General features: G+C 35.4%; 1 protein-coding gene across 4 annotated transcripts in view; it reads right to left on the bottom strand.

Annotated features, from left to right (window-relative positions):
• emp2 (epithelial membrane protein 2) overlaps positions 1–21376 on the bottom strand; it is a 44147-nt gene that overhangs the window by 3747 nt on the left and 19024 nt on the right. The window contains exons 1-3 of one of the 4 annotated variants that reach the window (XM_051105953.1): positions 20613–20772; positions 3553–3667; positions 2390–2486 (exon numbers count right to left, since the gene is read on the bottom strand). In XM_051105953.1, the coding sequence (XP_050961910.1) occupies positions 2390–2486; positions 3553–3630 (175 nt within the window). In that variant the 5' untranslated portion in view covers positions 3631–3667; positions 20613–20772. Of the gene's footprint in view, positions 1–2389; positions 2487–3552; positions 3668–5278; positions 5710–20496; positions 20773–21376 lie in introns of those variants that run through there. The other 3 variants (XM_051105954.1, XM_051105955.1, XM_051105956.1) reach the window with 3 other exon arrangements.

Consider the following 21376-nt stretch of genomic DNA (forward strand, 5'->3'; position numbering starts at 1 on the left):
ATGCATCACATTCTCAGTTTTCAATATTACTGCACATGGCTACATTTTCATAGAAATTTTATATTAAATTTATTTTGTGCAAACTTAATTTTTTTATTATGTAAACAGGCTGTCACTTATTTAAAAGAAGTGTTCTTTAAGTATCCGAAAGTTTTTCTTTCGCATCATTGCCGTTGGATTATTTCTGATGAGATCATAGACAGTGGCAGCTTTCTATTTCGATATATCAGATGTTTTGTCCTGCTCTGAAAACAAAACTGACTGTGTGAACATCAATTTCGTATAAAAGTATTCAAAAATGGAAGTGCATTTAACCACAGCCGGAATCGATCTTCAGGACAACGAACTCAAACTGCACGTGAAAGTCTGTCTGTGCGTGAGTTTCTTGCATCTAATAGTACTGCATTCCAAACAGCATTAATGAAAGCATATCTATAGTAAAATATGGCAGGTGGAAGCACACAGTCAAGCAATAAGCACATGTCTAGCGGCTTTCACACCGAATGTAAAAACCACTGCACCATGAAACCCGTTAATTTCAATTGCTTCCGCCGCGCGTGGACGGCTTGTTTCTGCACCAACCAAAGCACAGCACTCCACTGGCGCGCAAGCCGCTCATAAGGTTCAATATAGTTGAACTTTTTCCACTTTCCGTGTTCGGTGTGAAAGCCGCTTCTCACAGCGCAAATTCTGGGCAATGAAGCCCGCGACGTCTCTAGCGCACACACGTGCCACATGCGGGGAAAAAAACAAGCTCAGAATTGATTCTGAAATATTCAGAATCGTTAAAGAGAGAATCGCGATGCATCAGAGAATCTATTTTTCCTCCCACCCCTCGACCAAAGTAAAAAATGGTTGTATTTGATTTAGATGTTACGATAATCAAGTAGGGATGTAACGATTACCAGTTTGACGATAAATCATGATAAAATTTCCCACGGTTAGTATTACCGTTTCATATTTTAATTATCATTAAAACCGTATTAAATTACCACGATTTGAACAACTGATGATAAATACCGTACAGCATAAAGCACAGTTTTAAATAACAGTCTCATTTGCGCACGGTGTGAAAAGACGGCGGAAAAGCCAAAGAGTGCTAAAGGCATAGGCGCCGATTTTCACGGAAATAATCGAGCACCCACAGAAAAACACAAGACAGTCCGTTCATTTTAAGCAATAAGAAATTCATTGCAGCTTTTACAACTTTATTCTCGTTTTCATAGTTCATATGAAGCCGTTTTTGGCGTTATTTTAATGGTAAATGTCAAGAATGCATTACTGTATGAGAGGGTGCCAGCACGAATCGGCTTGCAGCGGGCTTCCTCTCCCATGTAACATACATAATGATCATGGCTCTGCGCTCCCTCATATATTACGTGTGCGCCCTCAAACTTTGTCTTTTGTACGCGCGAATAAGTGCTTATTGTAAACAGGTATTTATTTATAAATTATTATTTAGTGTAGCGCAACCCTCATAGAAAGAATGTTTGAACGTATTTGCAGTCCGTACGTTTCACTAAGCAATTGGGGGTTGGGCACCCACCGGCAGAAACATAAATCGGGAATTATAATGAATATATGAATGAATTAATTATATGAATGTACCTCTGAAGGTTCGGGCTGTCTTTAGAAAAGATTCGATGGCATTTTGTTTTCATTTTCACTCCAAAGAAGTGTTCTAAAGAAGTGTTCTTAATCGTAATGCTCCTTTATCCACGGAGTTCACGGGAAACAGCTGTAATTCAGCTTTTCCATAAGCGCCTTCTAGTGTCATACAGTGGATTTACAGAGACTTACATTTACATTGTGTGCAGTTTTTGTCTGGCAAAAAAACAGACCGAATTTGCATACCCTGCTATAGCCAAAATTTTGACCGGTTGATGAAAAATAAGCTTAAGTGGATTCTACACATTTAAACAATTCAGACCAGTTATCTAGATTATTTATGGAACAGATAAAATGCATATAATAATTTATTAAATCAATTATCATTTTGACTTAACTCTTTTCTTCATTTAAAGGCTAAAATGTGAGAATTATCTTTTTATGAAACTTTTTCACAGCTTTATTTGAAAATTTAAATTAGATATTTGAACATGCTATTAGTTGAACTGTTGTCAGTCGTGTTGTCATTTAAAATCCGGACAGCATTGGTAGACTACTGTTGTTGTTGTTTTAGTGATTGTGCAAACAAAAAGGCCTTTTATTTGTTGTTTGTTGGTTTTAAATATAAAACTTGGTGAAGTGATTTATGTGTCAGTACTTTTTGAACATTTCCAGTACATTTTAAGAGTACCGTGATAATACTGATAACGGGGTTAATTTTGGTCACTATAATCGTGATAAGAAATTTTCATACCGTTACATCCATATAATCAAGGCTTACCTGCTTCAGAGGTTGCACTGCCCGGTAAATCGTAACAGCCTGTGGAGTTGCAGTGATACCAGAGATCAATGGTGTTATCTTTCGAAACCCACCATTCCTTGAAAAGATGAAAAATATATTTTGACAGAATTTAAACTAAGAGGAAAAAATAAATGTTCCTTTTTCAGGACACTGTATTTTAAAGATCATTTCGTAAAATCCAAATAAGCTTTGCAGATCTTTCTTAGACAGTATTTGAACCAATTTTTTTAAGCTTGTTCAATGAAACATTAACAATTATTGCACAAGCACAGCGCAACAGGGAGACAGAAAGGAGAGTTGACCGTCCTTGCATTGGCAGTTGCAAAGAAATCTCTTTTGCTCATCAAGCCTGCATTTATTTGATCCAAAGTACAGCAGAAACAGTACATTTTTGAAATATTTTTACTATTTAAAATAACTGTTTTCTATTTGAATATATTTTAAAATGTAATGTATTCCTGTGATTTCAAAGCAGACTGTTTAGCATCATTACTCCAGTCACATGATCCTTCAGAAATCATTCTAATATTCTGATTTGCTGCTCAAAAACATTATTATTATGCTGAAAACAGCCGAGTAGATTTTTTTCAAGTTTCTTTGATGAATAGAAAGTTCAGAAGAACAACATTTACCTGAAATAGAAATCTTTTGTAACATTTTAAACATTTTTATCATCACTTTGTCAATTTAAAGCATCCTTGATAAATACAAATTTTCCGTAAGCTTCTTTAGTTCAGATAAATGCAGATAAAAATCTTTGGATCTTTCTATTTATCAAAGAATCCAGTAAAAAAACTCAACTGTTTTAAATATTGATAATAACAATAAAAAAAAATATTAGAATGATTTCTAAAGGATCATGTGACATTGAAGTCTGGAGTATTGATGCTGAAAATTTAGCTTTGATCACAGGAATAAATTACATTTTAAAATAGATTCAAATAGAAAGCAGTTTTATATATATATATATAGAGAGAGAGAGAGAGAGAGAGAAAAAAAATGAATTTCTTTAATAAAATGAACAACTGTTATAGCAGTACATGAGTTAAGCTGGGTTGTACTGAAATCCCTAACAATAACACTGAATAAAGCAGACTTATGTTTTAAAAAAAAACACAAAAGTTTAAAGAAAATAAACTTACATTTTTGATGCTTGATATGAAGAGTAGTATTGCCGAGGTGATGTGGAAGAGGATGATGAAGGCCAAAATAATCAACATGGCTGATGGTGGAACAGAGAATCAAAAGCAGGAGAATCTAGGGAGGAAAACACAAGAATATTATTTTTAAAAGAAAAATCTTGTTAAATGAATAGCGGAGACCGAGAACTCGAACTGTTGTTTTCTGCGTCTCTAGATTTGGTGGGAAAATCACCATGTGTGACAACCATTCAAACAACCTACTCTTATTCTGTACTTTGACCTCAGAAGTACTTATCCACAAGTATTTGCATTTTGACACCAATGACAAGAAATCAAAAGACAAAGATTATTTGAAATGACTGGGTAACACTTTACAATAAGGTTCCATTTGTTAACATTAGGTAAGTACATTTGCATGAGTTAACAATGACAAATACTTCTAAAGCATGTTACAATCTTAATGCAAATTTGAAATTACCACCAATATATTATTAAAACCCAATGTAGTATCTCTTAATATTATGTAACGGGCCTGACTTAATGAATTAACAACAAACATATACATAGATCAATAAATGCACTGCTCTTTTTAAAATAATGTTCATACATACAGATATTAACAATGCATAACCAAACTATTTTATATTATTTAAAAAAAAATGTTTTTAGCAATTCAAGTTTAAGAAGCTACATTCATGATACAATTTTTGTCACATTATGTTGTTCATTCAAATAGATAGTAGCCCAGTCTAAAACTTCACACAGGCTTTGCTGAAAAACGCAGTCAGCTTCTGCTTGCGTCACACACGTGAGTCGGCTGCTAATTTAGCTTCCCATGATTCACTGCACTACGGCCACATACAGACAGCCTATACATCTCAGCCTGCACCACAGCCGCTCCGAGCCATTTATGAATGACTTTTTTACCCCCCTTCACCTTGTGTAGTGGGTGTAAGTTTATAGTGAAAGTGAGGAACCCATTTTTTGACCTGAAGTGCTTTAATGCTCAGTACTTGAGGATACAATAAATTTAAAAAAAGACACCCCAAAGAACTATATCACCTCAGCACTGTCTGTGAAACACTTGTCCAGATCGTGGTTAACAGGGTTTTATCAGTAGGACACAAAATCATTTACAGTTACATTAATATACACAAGCAGAACTGTAAACTAGACAGCAGGAACTGATTTATGACAGAAGGATTTAAAAGATTTAGTGTCCAGAAAGTATAGCAAAAATCTCTGGGTCTTTTCTTGTTAATAAGGAGGTAAACGAACAGTGAACAGTATAATTTCCCGATGTTTTCCACCTTCAAAGTTTTCCTCATTTCCTTGTTATACAGTTCATACACAACCAGATCATCCATAACTACCATCTAAATTAAGATGACCATATTTTGCTTCAGGTGTATGAATTTGACCTGTGGTGGCGCCACTGAGCTGTTTTCAAGCATCATCAAGGGGGATATTTGACATTCCCATTCACAAAAAAACCTGGACATCCTGCTTAGCTTCTTTGTTGTCAAAGACAAAAGGTCACACAGGTTTGGACCGACGTGGAAGTGTATATAATGCCAGCGTTTTCATTTGTGGGAAAACTGTCTCTTTAAGAGGGATACGGGAGACAGGGTGTGGCATTTGAGCAATGCAGAGATTAGGCGGGAAAATGGCTAAAGAATGGAGAGTTCCTGTTTGAGCTCAGCTTTAAGAAAGCAAAGAAACTTACCCAATTACAGCTCACAACTGATAGAGAAAGACTCAGCCAACAGGGTCTTATTAAAAAGAGAGACCCGAGTCAGAACAGGAAGCCAACATCGGTACACGAGGGAGGGTACAGGATGAGGCTCGTCTAGTAGAAGTTTCTCAGAGCGATCTTTATTACACACAGGCCTGAAAATCCTTTCTTTTATAACTTTCACGGCTTCTTCTGTGAAGGTCAGGGAAGGTACTGGGAACAAAATTAAGCGTAGGCATTAATAAAGACTGAGAATGTTGGTCATTTATTCAGAGCCTGTAGTGGAAATCCTCTGGAGACCTTCATCCCCGCAGGCTGTATATTAGCTGTCTGTCTCTGTAGAGTGTAAAGTGGGAGGCTGGTCTCATTAAATCGTAGTGTATCGTGGTCTTGGTCCACACATGGTCTTAATTTTCTCTTCAGCTGCCTTCCTGTGTCGAACAGAGGAGTGTAGAAGAGGAGGAGCCATGGGAGGAGGAACTCGAGGCTAAAAACTCAAAACATGCTGTCCAAAAATCTGCGATCTGAAGTACGAAATGTGCTGAACAGATGATTCTGAGGCAATAGTGCAAACTGCATGATTTTTTAATGCATTAAGGATTTAAAAAATATTTTAATCATGCATTTACAATTCAAGCAGACTGAAGCTTTCAAACAGCTTTAAAACGGATGCAAAAGTGAAAGAAATTATAGTTATAGCAGTTAAAATGACAGTTGCAAAGAAGTCTCTTCTGCTCAGCAAGCCTGCATTTATTTGATCTAAAGTACGGCAAAAACAGTACAATTTTGAAATATTTGTACTATTTAAAATAACTGTTTTCTATTTGAATAAATATTAAAATGTAATTTATTCCAGTGATTTCAAAGCTGAATTTTTAGCATCATTACTCCAGTCACATGATCCTTCAGAAAGCATTCTAATATTCTGATTTGCTGCTCAAAAAACATTTATTATTAATATTGTTGAAAATGGCCAAGTAGAATTTTTTCAGGTTTTTATGATGAATAGAAAGTTCAGAAGAACAGCATTTATCTGAAAAAGCTTTTGTAATATTATAAATGTCTTTATCTTTCTATTCATCAAAGAATCCTGAAAAAAAACATGTACTCAACTGTTTTAATTTTTAAAACAGGTTTTTTTTTTTTTTAATGCATTTAGGATTTAAATCCTAATAGTTGTTAAATCCTATTTTTTTATTGCAAAAAGATTTTAAAAAAATATTTGAATCATTTATTTACAATGAGACTAAAGCTTTAAAAAGGATGCAAAAGTGCAATAGAAATTATAGTTATAGTAATTATAATAAAACCAGATGATTTCTCAAAATGTTTCTATTTTTGTACAATTCACAAGGATTTGGAATGGCATGAGTGTGAGTAAATGACAGAATTTATTAATTATTTATGTCCGTAATTATTTTACTTTATTTGATTCATTTTTTCTTCAACATGACATTTAAAGCAGGCAAAACATTGACTTCTCCAGTCATTTAGCCTGAAATCCCGTCCCTGTAAATTGGCATTCATCTGCCTCTACTGTTGTGCGTCACAAACATCTTAAATCCAAACAACCAATGTGTAGACTTTCCCACTCTACATTTTATCTTTTAATAATCTGTCCCTCTGGGACATACATTGCAATACTGGGAAAAAAAAAAAAAAAAGATCTGACGCTACATCTTCATTGTGACTTTAAAATAAAAACAAGGATTAGTTCACTCCAGAATGAAAATTTCCTGAAAATTTACTCACCCCCATATCATCCAAAATGTTCATGTCTTTCTTTTTTCAGTTGAAAAGAAATCAAGGTTTTTGAGAAAAACATTCCAGGACTTTCTTCCACATAGTGGAGAAAATTGGTCCAAATTGCAGTTTCAGTGCAGCTTGAAAGGGCTCTTTCAACATGATTATGTAACATATCAAGCATTTGTGGTTAAAAAAAATTATTATTATTGTTTTTTGGAAAACGACCGTTTCGCTAGATACGACCATTATTCCTCGGCTGGGATCGTGTAGAGCCCTTTGAAGCTGCATTGAAACCGCAATTTGGACCTTCAACCAGTTGATCCCCATTGAAGTCCACTATATGGAGAAAAATCCTGGATGTTTTCCTCAAAAACCTTAATTTCTTTTTAGACTGAAGAAAGACATGAACATTTTGGATGACATGGGGGTGAAATAAAAAAAAAAAATTCTGTAGTGAAGTAATCCTTTAAAAATGTATATTTATTAATAAACAAATACAACAAAAAGATTAAACTTAACTTACTTAATAAAAGTCTTAATGCAATAACATTATTTATTTTTCATCTAAGACTCTAGCAATCTGTTAGGATCATTTCCAAGAGCTGCTGGGAGACGCCTGTTAATTTGCTGCTAAGATCCATAATGGCGCAAATGTGGCATTTAACACACAGAGAACCAGTGTTTTGTTGTTTATGTCACTTGCCGCCCTGTGAATGGTGGGAAATTGAGGAGGAAAATTCCTCTAGATGGCTAAGTAAGAAAAATAAAACCCTTTGACTAGACTGAGGCCCGCCAAACACAGAATACATGAGGAAGAACATACTGAAAATTGTATGTTGGCTACACAGAGGGATAATCGTCTGTGCGCAGTCCCCTCAGGCCTTTCAGGAACAAAAGATCTACTGTAGAGGTTCACAGAGGCCAACGGCAAGCGTGGAATCAGCTTCACGGGTGATTCACTTCAGCCTTCACAGGAACTGTGTACCTGTAATCATCCAAAGAAGCGAAACCACAGCCACACTGGTCTTAAAGGAATACTCCAGGTTCAGTACAATTTAAGCTCTATTCTCAAAATAGTGGGATATAAACAATTGCGAGTTATAAAGTCCAATTCTAAGGGGAAAAAAACTGATGTTCTGTATTTATTGCACAATTCTTACTATAACAAGAAAAAGTCAGAATTATGAGTTCAGTTCTTTGATGAAATTAAATGTAATACAAGTATAAGAGACTTTTCTGACTTCATAACGAGTTTATATCTTAGAATTCTAAGAACAAAGTCAGTTACGAGACGTAAACACAACTGCAAAAGTAAAAGTAAGTTGCAGTTACCTTTTTTTTTTTTTCAGTGGCAGAAACTGGCTTCTATAAATCTGGTATATTCCAAATAATGGATCTGGATTATGTCTATATAAATGAAACAAGTGAGGGCAGAAAGAACTGCCACAACTACGATTACATACAATCTAGACACCTTGTGTGGCCTTTAAGTGTGGCTAACCATTTTAATGAATAAATATGTCAGTTCTGTACATTAGATCAATCAGTCAGGCTCAAGTCAACTGACAAATCACAGACATCTGTACCCCAGCTGCACAAGACAAAGAAAAAAAAACTGCATTTAGCTCAGCCTCATCGTAGAGTTGGGGGCTGAGGCCCCTTTAAAGTTTATATAGGCTGAGACATGAAAACCTATGAGCGTTTGTCTTGGAAACTCGCTGTGGAGTTTCATTTTGCTATGTATGATCCTGCGGGATGATAATGACAGCCATACCTCCCAAGCCTAGAGGTTTCCAGAGATTTAACAAACCATCATTAGTAAATTAATTGAAGTCAGCGCTTTAAAAAGGTAGAAGATAATTTCGGCATCGCGGAACGTCTGCATATCAGTGTGTGTGTAAACGCTAAGGAGCTCCTGCTCATTTCCCCTAAGCTTGGTGGAAAACGCTGACTTGAGTTTCACTTTTTAATGTCATTTTTTCACAAAAGCCACAGTCTCAAACAGACTTCCAAGTCGGCCACTGCTGAAAACAGAAACTGCTGTCATGGAACAAATGATTGAGATGAGAAGGAAAGCCTCAATGCCACCCAGCAAAGCTTTGCAGCGTTAATCCAAGGCATAGATTTATGACCAGGGCTGGATATCGAAACTGATTCACAGATTTGTTTCAATTAGAAGTTGAGTCATTTGGGAATCCTTTCGGTAACAATGTCAATAGATCTGTTTAAGTTATTACACAATTGCCGTAAAGCATGGATGGGCGATATGGGCTTCAAAATTTATCATAATAATTTCTGGTATTATTGCGATAACGACATCAAAGAATTTTTACCGGTATGATAAGACATTGCCCATCCCTACCATAAAGGGATAGTTTACCCAAAATTTTAAAAACACTATCACATTTTACTCACCCTAATGTAGTATCAAACCTACTCCAATAATGTTTTAATAAATTTGTTCATACGCTGAAAAACAAAGTGGTCCGAAAACACACCAGACCTCAATGTCTTTTATCGTGACTATGAGATGACTTTTCAATACATCTCATAGTCATACACCTTGGAAACTACATGTGGGTGAGTAAATTATGACAGAATTATCATTTGTGGGTGAAGTATTCCATCAATGTGCAAAATTTATGGTTTTTGAGGAAAACTTCCAAGGACTTTTCTCCATATAGTGGACTTCAATGGGGATCAATGGGTTGAAGGTCCAAATTGCAGTTTAAATGCAGCTTCAAAGGGCTCTACATGATCCTAACTGAGGAATAACGATAAGTCATTTTCTAAAAAAAATAAAGTTTATATACTTTTTAAACCACAAATGCTCATCTTGCACTAGACTGCATGCATTACGTAATCACGTTGTAAAGGTCACACGTGGTTAGTTCTTCGCCTGTGCACTTCGGTTTAAATAGGTAGGGTAGGACGAAGAACAACAAAGATCGTTGGTTCACCTATTTTTGTAAAGGGTGTTTGACTTTCAGCTTGAGTCAAGCTAGTGCAAGATGAGCATTTGTGGTAAAAAAGTATATAAATGTTTATTTGTTTTTTTTAGAAAATGACTGATTGTTTCACTCGACAAGTCCCTTATTCCTCAGCTGGGATCGTGTAGAGCTCTTTGAAGCTCTATTGAAACTGCAGTTTGGACCTTCAACCTGTTGATGCCCATTGTAGTCCACTACATGGAGAAAAATCCTGGAATGTTTTCCTTAAAAACCTTAATTTGATTTTGATTGAATGTACATTTTGTGGCGATTTAGTCTCCTGAATCCTCTGATGAACTGCCACTGACCACAAAAACAATCACAAAGTGCTTCACTATTGACTATTCTGAGCTGTTACGTCAAAGGCAGCAGATACCGCACTGACAACCTGACAATTTCTCCCGCTTCATTGTGCGTCATTGTTTCTCCTACAGCATATAGACAGAAGCAGTGTGAACTCACGGAAAGGAATGTTCCTCAGTAACATGACGCAGTCAGACATCCATAACTCTGCTCAGGAAACAGATCATTGAGCCAAATCCAAAGGATAAAGTGTTTTATGAATTATGTCTGGAGCAAATATTTTGCTCATGAAATCCAGATAATACAACAGTTGCTAAATAAATCAATAAATGATGACAAAAACATGCAAATGGGAACTGCAGAACACGTTACCACCCGATTTGACCTAACCTGACCCTAACTACCAGTGCTGAGCTAGAGGGAAAACCTCAAAGTAAACGAGGGATATGAGAGGGAATGTTTTAGTGAGTACGTTTGACACAGCCTGCGGTTTCAAATGTCAGCCCAAAGGTAACAAACCGTTCATGGGCTGTTTTGCAGTCCTGAGACCAACTCGCACTCTGAGATCTGAGAGAATGCAGATAAAAGGGAAGAAAATCGTGCAATGGATCAGAATCGGAAAGAAATGATGATGCACAGATTTTAGTGTGGAGTCAATCCATGCACGCCTTTTATTCCAGACGTCCTTCACTGCCAGGATTAAAGGAAAGGGCTAAAAAGAACAGCTGTGAAGCCGTGAAGGTTAACAGCCACGGGTAAACAAACAACTTGGCTTTCTTAAAGCTATAAACAACGATCTAATTAAGATCAATGCATTCCCACAGACTCATTTCCACTGAAGCACTCATGCTTAGCCTATCAGGGACAGGCATTTGTTCTAAAATACAGTCATAAATTAAACACAACCCTGTTCTTTCTCAATAAAGTTAATATTAAGCACTGAAATGTGCCTGCTGGGTACTACCTAACTGCTTTTCTAATAGGCCTCTTGTAACATTCGACGGCTACAGTTCACACTAAATATCGTGATAAGCATTTTCACACATCCTGCTATACAGCATATTTGCCAGGGGCATCTTGGGTAATCTGTAGCTAAAATCTATAATCTGGGGTATGTGTTGCAAATCGCTACAAGAATCATTTTAAAGTCAAGTAAACACATGAAGACCTCTGACACGCATCTTTGGCACGTCTGCGGTGCTTTATTCATGTGATCACAATACTGATCACCATTTGTTTTCTTTGGCCACAATTCTCTTTTTTGTTTAGTGATAGTTGTTGATGAGTCCCTTGTTTGTCCCGAACAGTTAAACTGCCCGCTGCTCATCAGAAAAATCCTTCAGGTCCCACAAATTATTTTGTGTATTTGAACCCTTTTTAGCAATGACTGTATGATTTTGAGATCCATCTTTTCACACTGAGGACATCTCAAAATCATACAGTCATTGTTGGAAAGGGCTCAAATACACAAAAATGTCGAAAAACCAAAGAATTTGTGAGACCTGAAAATTTTTTCTGAAGAACAGCGGGTAGTTTAACTGTTCAGGACAAATAAGAAACTCATGAACACCCATCACTGAACAAAAAAAACACAGCTGTGGATCATTCAGGTAACAACACAGTATTTCTCTTGTGGACTATATGTAAACATCTTTTATGTGAAATATCTTTATGTGAAAGGTCAGTACTAAATAAAAAATAACATGCATTTTGTATGATCCCTCTTATTTTGGTAAAATAATTAACAAGGGCTTTGACAAAAACATTCTTCAAATGCTTTTAAATTATTTTATTGGCAAAACAGTTTTAAAATTAACTGACAACCATATGCTTGATAATAGCATCAATAATTGGCCAGGCCGATATTCAGTCGACCCCTACAACATTAAATCTTTGGTGTGTTAAATAAATCCGTTCAGGATCATTTGAGGAAGAATCAATGCATTGGTGAATATTTTTCCCCAATCCAATTAATTTTATGACAAAATACACGCCATATTAATACATGGGTCATTCTATAACTGTGGGTACATCTCATGTCCATGACAACATATACTTTCAACAATGTAAAGCCCCGATGCTTAATTTTCTAGAACAGAATTACATTTTTCAATTACATTTTTATTTTACAACCACACTGCTATATGTTGAAAAAGCCATATCTTTTGTTCAAAAATGATGTTCATATCACATCCAAGCCTGGTATTCAGCTGTCCGGTTTTGTAAAGTTGCTCATTCCACTCTGTATTTAAGCATTAAAAAAAAAACATTACCTTAAATATAAATTAATTTTATAGTTTTGCCTTCAGTTCGATTAGGTTATCAAGACATTTGGGTGTGCGCTTCAAAACTAATAAGTGTTTATTGTGATATAACTTGTTTTATTTGTGTCTGAAAAACCATTGTCAACCAAGTTACCCACTAGAAAACCCCCCCTCAGAAATGAATGGTTTGTCTGATTCTCACATAACTTGCACAGTATGATGATATTTTTACTCTAGAAGCACATAGATGAAACACTAGAAGTTATGTTCTCTCTCTTTCCCCTTTTTTTTTTGGTTAAACTTGCAAACCTGCATCAAGAGTGAATTAATTGACTGTCAACAGTGTTACACAAGTATTACTGCTGCAAATTTGAACAAGACAATTTAACTAAAACCTATGTTTTGTTTATGAAAATATATTTCTAAACATATACCATATGGTCAGTAGTTCTAGGCTCCCATGTTGAGTGTAGGCCCAAAACACTAAAAATGTCAACTAAGTTACCTGTCAACTGTGTTACCTAGTAAAGGTAACATGGTGGACAGCAGCAAACATAGATGGTGTTTTATGCACATATTTCTACAGATCATCTTTATTTATATAGCACTTAATACAATATAGATTGCTTTAAAGCAGCTATGTAAGGTCATGTGTGGGTTTTTGGGAAACAGGAATGCTTTTTTCTTCACATTGTCAAATTTAAATGTACCCCTAATTATAGAATGACCCATATGTGATTATATTTTGCCAGTTAATGGCATGCCACATTCGAGATGGATCATTGAGGAAAAAAAAACATAAGGCAATTGGTCCTTTCTATCAGTTGCTGATATGATACAGGCAGATCTGAATGAGAGTTTATGGTCAATTTTAAAAAAGGGATGTGGTTTATTCAAACTAAATGTTTGGAGAAGTTCAACACACATCACCAGAGATACGTCTGTGAATTCACTGGAAGATCCAGTTATGAAAATTTGATTAAAAAAGAACGATCAAGACATAATTTAATATGTCTAAATCAAACTTACACTGGTGAGTCATTTTTGAGTCAGTTCAGATAGAAATAGCTCCTCAAATGAACAACTGCACCTTACATTTACAGTGTCACAGGAAATTAAATTATACAGCTCTGAACACACGCTGACAATCAGATTTGTCTCTGACGTCTCCGATTATCTTTTCCTCACTGTTCAGCCTCTGAACTACCCACTGGTGCTTGCAAATTACAATGGGAGCACCAGGCTTATTTTTGGAGAAAACACAAAAGCCAGAAATGCCGCCAGAAATTAAGCTTAATGTACAGAACAAACAAAGCTTGCTTTGGGTATCATCTATATAAGCCCCACCCAGTAAAGTGCTCTTGGACACAAAAGAAGGAAAGGAAAAAGCAAACAAACTCCCAGAGAAAATGACGTGTACAGTGTGAACGCTACTCCTATGAAAAACGTAAGGTTCCTATTACACAACCCTGAGGTTCTCCACAGATATTTCAACACAATACTAGGCAGCTTTGGCACAAGGGACTCCTCATTTTGTAAAAGGAGTGTATTTTGGCAAGGCACATGTGTTTCTGCTGCAACTGATCTCAGGAGGAGCCTCATTCACACTCTGTAGGGTCCCGCTCGGCTCTCGGCGTGGCCTGCTGGGTTGAAAGTCTGCACTGGGTGCTGATAGGTTTTCATCTCATTGCTATGGCTCTACCGCAGCGCAACCGTGCTCAGGTGCCTCAGGCCCGGTTTTCACATCGCATTCCACTGATGACACGCCGCCAGCATGAGTAACAGCTCCCACATGGATCTGTCAAAAGACACGCTGTTGAACCCCTGCGGCCACATCCAGACAACCCCTCTCACTGAGAATCAGGACGGATTCTCAGTATAACTCCTTTGATCTTTCAGTAGGGATGAAGAAAGAACTCTTGTTACTCCAAAGGATTTTCTTGTTGCGTCCAGTGCACTTAGCAGCAAGTTTTAAATATTAAGTGCGTTAAAGCCACGGACAAGAAAAGAATTTTGAGGCTCTCAAACTGTAAAGTCAGACTGACTAAGGTCATAAACGCTACTGTTCAAAACTCTGGGGTTTTGGGCCTGTATTTTTAAAATGTTTTTTACTTTTAATTTAATTTATTTATTTATTTTTTAAAGAAACTGTACTTGATCAAAAATACAATACAAATATTGCAACTATTATAATATATTATTACAATTTAAAGTAAGTGTCTATTTTAACCTTTTTGCAAATGTAATTTATTTCTGTGATGGCAAAGCTAAATTTTCTGCACCATTACTCCACTTCTCTCTCCCACTTCGCTTCCTGTCAACTATGATCTGTCCTATCTTAATAAAGGCAAGTCTTAAAAAAAAATCCAGAGGAAAAACATTTAAGTGTTTAAAAATATTTTAAATAATAGAAATTTTACAGCATTAATGAATAAGAAATATTTATGATTCTACACCATTTCTAAGTCACTATTTTCACTATTAGTCCCTCCTCTGTTTTTTGTTTTTAATATTAAATGTAAATTAATATTTAATTAAATTTTTACAACAGAATCCAGAAAATTAATGGAAACAGAAGTGGTAAAAATAAAACTGAATTTGAGAAAAAAATTACTTATTTCATAGGGCCTTTAAAAAGTATTTTTATAAAATATTTAATAAATTGCTTAAGTTTCATTAAATTCTTTAAGTTCCATTATCTCAATTAATTAGACATACTTTTTCTTTTCTTTTTTTTAACCATTAAAACAGAATCTAGAAAAATAAAAATGGAAAATAAAAAAATAATCCAGGAAAATTAAAATGGAATAAATGGAATTTGGCAAAAGAATAAAACTAGGAAAAAAATTAATAGAATAGTATTTATTTGAAATATATGTAACATTATAAAGGCAACGCTGCCAAAAAAAATAAATAAATAAATAAACTTAACAGCATTAATGAATAAGGAACATTTAGGACTCTACACTATTTCTAGATCACTATTTTCAATATTAGTCCCTTTTTTATATTAAATGTAAATTAATATTTTATTAAATTATTAAAATGGAATCCAGAAAATTAATGAAAAACAGAATTTGGTAAAAATAAAACTGAATTTTATTAATAAATTGTTAAGTTTCATTATTTCAATTAATTAGACATGCTTTTCATTAATATTTTTAACCATTAAAACAGTCCACAAAATTAAAATGGAAAAAAATTGATTTTAGAAAAAGAATAAAACTAGAAATAGAATAGCACTTATTTGAAATAAATGTAACATTATAAACATCTTTACTGTCACTTTTAATCAACTGAATGCATTGTTGCCAAATAAAAGAATTCATTTCTTTAAAAAATCCAGAGGAAAAATCATTTTTAAACATTAGTGTTTAAAAATATTTAAAACAAAAGAATCTTACAACATTAATAAGACATATTTAAGATTCTACACTATTTCTAGGTTGCTATTTTGACACTTCTGTATCTTTCTTTATCATATCTAAAAATGAACAGCTATCAATTTACACTAAGCTTTTCGATACTTAAATTCACAAAATGGATGAATTGATAAAAGTATTGACTTTAGTGTTTCTTTAGACCAAACAGTATGTTTTAGCATGGATTATCGGAAAAACGTCATTAACATGAAAACAATTGCTTTACTCCAGCTCCCTCATACTGATTCTCTAAATGACCATAAAATGCAGTTTATGATTACAAATTGACTGTTAAAACACCACCTGAAGGCACGACAATACAGACACACATCCCCCTCTTGCCTCTAAGTGCATGTCTGTCAAGGAGACGCTGTTGTTTTCTTCTCCTCTCTTATAATAGTATGGAATGTGACTGTTTATTGCTAAACATGGCGTTGTTCTTGTGTTTGAAGCTGGTGTGGGTCTCTGGTAAGACTGGTATCTCAAGTAAGACCTCGTCTTTGAGTTTTTTCATATGCTAACAGGGCTTTAAGCTTCAGCAATGTCACCCCTGTGCACACTTGGCTACCAAAATACCACAGCAACACATGTGCAATTCATTGTCTCAATCCAAAAAACATACAAACACATCATAGCGTCCCAGACTCAAACACTCAGACTGGTTTTACGATTCACACATTTTCCAAGCAACTGTGTCTGTCTGTGACACAACAGTGACCCTGGATTTCACTGGAGATCACTGGAGATGAATGTGTTTCAGTGTTATTCTTGCTGTAATTGGTGAAAACCAATAAAGACTACCAAGCCTTAAATCAATGGAAAAATCTTTAGTGCACTGCTTCATTTGTCTCTCTTATTTCATAGAATTATGTTGCTAAGAACACTCCAATAATCTGATACTATCTTCTGAATGCTCACATCAGTAGTTCATGGGAAGATGAACGTATCTGAAATTCTTGGTCACAGTTTTGCTGAAGCAATAATAGTTTGGAAACAGCTCCGTGTCCCTTACCGGCACCCTTTAACTAAAGCTCAGAATCCAGTGGATAAAGTAAGTCAGTACACTTAAATCAAACGCAATATTAGAGATCGATCAATCTACCGATATTTTTCCCAATATTTAAGCATTATACCATAATCGGCATTGTTTTGTAATATCGGATTCATCGATAAATGACGAGACAACAATGGCACACATAGCTGTAATTAGTGCTTTTTATTTAACATAACAGCCATTAATGCACATACATAAATGCCTGATATGTAGCTAGTTTATGCAGCTTGGCTTTAAGAAATAGAGATGAACTCAGAGTCACGTAAGACGATCCGTCAAACCCTGTCCCAATAAAGACGTAACTTCGCCTGAATTAAATAATATAAAGCCATGAATGAGCACATGTTGGAAATAAAAGCGCTGAATATAATTCCTTATGAGTCTCATGAAGAGTCAGCTCTTTAGCCTATTAAACAGCTTATAAACCTACTTAAACTGCAGTTAAAACGGAGTTATAGGACTCCTGCGCTTTATTTTCTCCATTTGAAAACATTAGACATTCTACATTTATTTTGCTTATTAGTGTTGCAGCTGATGCTTTTTATAAATAAAATTTTTTTTTTTTGTTGTAATATGAAGATTACATTTACCATGAAAGACTGCTATCGGTTCTGCATATTGGTTTTTCGGCACATAAGCATGCAAATAATTGTTATCTGTATAACAGATAACAATGCACGGTTTCATTTGCTACACACATACTGAAGCACATAGCTGCTCTGAGAGTCACTTTGTGAGCATTTTACAGTTTCTTTTGAGAAAAACTATCATTTCATATACAAACAGAAACCTAAAGGTTGTCACAGCAGCAACCTGTCAGAAAGTCCAGTTTAACTTGAAGAAAGTGTGACAAAAATATATTACTTAATGACAGTACTACTACTAGCAATAAAATTAATATTAAAACATTATTCTTTAAGACAAATTTACCAGAAAAAATATTTGCCTGTCTTTTATTTACCAGAAAAATGTAACACAACAGTATTTCTGCAAATAATACTAATAAATATATTTTTTAATCACATCAAATAATTTGAGATTTTGTGATTGTTAATATTTACTAAAATCATTAAAATGGAATCTGGAAAATTAATGGAAAACAGAATTTGATCAAAAATAAAACTGAATTAAAAAAGGGCCTTAATGTAATTTGTAATAAATTGCTGTGTAAGTTTCATTATTTAAATTAATTAGTCATGCTTTTGATTAATATTTATAACCATTAAACTCTAGAAAATTTCAAAAGAAAAAAAAAATGTAATCCAGAAAGAATTTGGAAAAGAATTTAAAAAAAAACAAACAAAAAAAACACATTTCATAGGGCTCTGAACTTGTACTTTTTAGTGGATCAAAACCATATAAAGTGACCAATTCTGCATGATTGAGCAACAAATGATTCCTATGAAACAGTGACTAACGTACCAGAATTCCCAAAAAGAAAAAGTCATGCAATTGTTTTTTCAAATAATCAGTTCACAAAGACAAGTTATCAATTTGACTGTGATCTGAAACTGTTTAAATATAATTTACAGCATTAGTAGAGCAACAATGTTTTTCATTTACTAGCAAAACTTTCAGCTTATTCAGAATAAAATCAAATGGGATCCAAACTGAATCAAATCATGATTTAGTGACACTCAGTTCAATAGTTACAAAAAAATATATATTTTGCAATATTCCAAACATCAGGAAGATATTTAGTCACATGCTGTTCCAAGTCATTTCGTTAAGTTGCTGATTTACCCTTAAACTTTATTTACTGGCATTTCATACTGGCATTCTTTGATTAAAAAGGGAGATACATGATTTAGTATTTCAGTCTCTTCCAAACATTAAGGGGAGGACACACGCCCCCTTCTGTAGCTTGGTCAGTCTGAGCTTGACGTGAGAGTTTCAAAAAAAAAATAAAAAAAACAAGTGTCCAGAGCTTTGGCTCAGCCAAAGGGAGAGGCATTTCCTGATCCAAACGTTGACAGATTCTAATGAAACAACCCATCCGCAAACAACTCCTGCCACCTATTCTCTGGAAAGCCCTGCAAGCAGCACATTTCTGAGTTGCATCAGTTCTGCTAGATCAATCAGCGACCCAAAACAAAAGAGAGAGAGAGACTGAGGTTGGAAACAACTTGGTCAATAAGCAACTGGAAAAACCTCTCACTTTTTTGCAGCATTGGAAAACTAATACATGGAAAAGCAGCCATCACTTTGTCCAACACAGACTCTCAACAAGGGAGTTGGTGCAAAATGGCCAGCACAACAGAGCACGGGGGTGATGTATGGATAGGTTGGACTACTACACAAACTGTAAGTGGGATGATAAATATGTTTTAAATAACGGTGGATATGAGTTTTCACGGTGGCTGGACTATACATCACACTGCGTTTTAAAGGCTCGTGCATATACCCTTTCCTAGAGCAGTTTGGCTTTTGATAGGTCAGTTTGAGTTATGGCACTCACTGCGGCTGTGTTTGTGTTGTAACAGCAGAGCGGACGGCCGTCCGGAAATCCAGTCCAGTGAAAATGACTGCACCTCATGAACACACTTCACACTCCCCACCCCCAAAACTGTCCCACGAGCAACACGCTGGAATGTGGCACTGAGAAAAACACTGAGACTGTCTCACACACACTCAGCTGAGCGAGATTAAAACACCACACATGCAAAATTAATCAAACATGCAAAACAAGTCATAGAACCGCACTGGGAACAACACTTGGCCTTGTAAAGCGCAACCCTCTACATCCAATAAGGTTTTTCCATAACACCTTATAACTGGAACATGATTGTTTACTGTAAATATTTAATGTATTAAATATGTAGTCATAATTTTTAACAACTGTTAGGAAAGTTGGGAATATATACATTTATAAAATAAATAAATAAATAAATAGGATAGAATACATTTTTACACAAAGCATACTATTGTTTTTTCTCCTATATACAATTATAGATCATATAAAAATAACATTTATAATAAAAAGATTATATATTTCAAATATATAATGAGATAAGACTTATGAAAACATTTGAAAAACACTATAAATGCTTTCACCAGGGGGCGATACGCAAGTCAAAGTTGGTGGTAGTTCACTCGAAATGATTTTAAAATGCACAACCGCCAAACATGAGAACAAATACTGAAGAGATTCAAGTACAGGTCTGTTGTGCTCAAAATATTTCTATTCTAAAAGCTGAAGTCAAACTAGATTCTCCCACTTGCTTTAAAATAAAAAAGATTACAAGTAAACAAAGCATCTAAGAATATTAAGTTAAGTCTAGTAATAAGTATAAGCTGGTGATTCATCAGCGAAGCATCACCGCCAACGCCCCTTTCCTCACAAACTCTCTCCAGTTTACGTTTCAGGCGATAAACTCTCACACACATAAATAAAGCCTTTTAGACAGCAATAAATCAGCTGCCTACTTACCCCAGCCCGTCTTTTCTAGACATCAAAGATGCTGTGATCCTCTCAAAGAGTGTTATGACTCACTTCAAGACTGTTTACATGCATGTAGAAGAAAGTTACTAATGATTCACACTCACCGCTGTAGAGAAGCCTAAAGGATCGAATGTTGTATAGTTTGGAGAGGGCAGGCAGACGTGGAGATGAAGTGATGCAAGCGTGAACGTGACTGCAGGGTAAACGTAGTAGTAGTGAAATGAGGAAAAAGTGCGCGCTCCTCCTCTCCAAAATCCTGAACAGCCCAGAACTCTGGTTGGGTGTGGTCTGGAACTCAATACGTGCTGCGTTGAGGAAGGGAGGGAGGGGAAGCTTTCTGGAAGCATTAGGTGTTGACAGCACGTACAGAATTCATTGTGGAATGCTTACTTTTGAATCTGGACAAGGTGTAAGACTTCACAAGTCAACGTCGCGTGTCATTTAGTCCCAAAACGCTGTGATCTGAATGTCTCTCGCATTCATTTTTCCCGCTCGTTCTCACGTGAGAGTGTGACAGATTTGGTTGGTGGTTTGTGTGCATCTATATGTGGTTCTCTGTGGTGTTGAAGAAGACCAACAGTGCTGAGGAAAGTCTTAGGTTGTTCCTGGCGGGAACTGAGAATGAGGCCAGCGGCAGGAAGACTGGAGCAAGGAGATTTACTCACAAAGGAAACGGCTTCGCCCCCCGAATTCAGCCACTGAATGCTTAGCTACCTCTCCCTTGTTTTTCTAAACAGCTGCTTCTGTGAACCTCCAGATGGCTATCCAATAGAAAAATAAAATATCTGAAACACTTATAGTCTATTATATAGATCGAGAGATGGATAAGCACTGTGTAGCTATGTATATTTGTAGTTTCACTGCAACA

The sequence above is a fragment of the Labeo rohita genome, chromosome 3 (genome assembly GCF_022985175.1).
Source record: "Labeo rohita strain BAU-BD-2019 chromosome 3, IGBB_LRoh.1.0, whole genome shotgun sequence".
In the NCBI taxonomy this organism is placed as follows: Eukaryota; Metazoa; Chordata; class Actinopteri; order Cypriniformes; family Cyprinidae; genus Labeo; species Labeo rohita.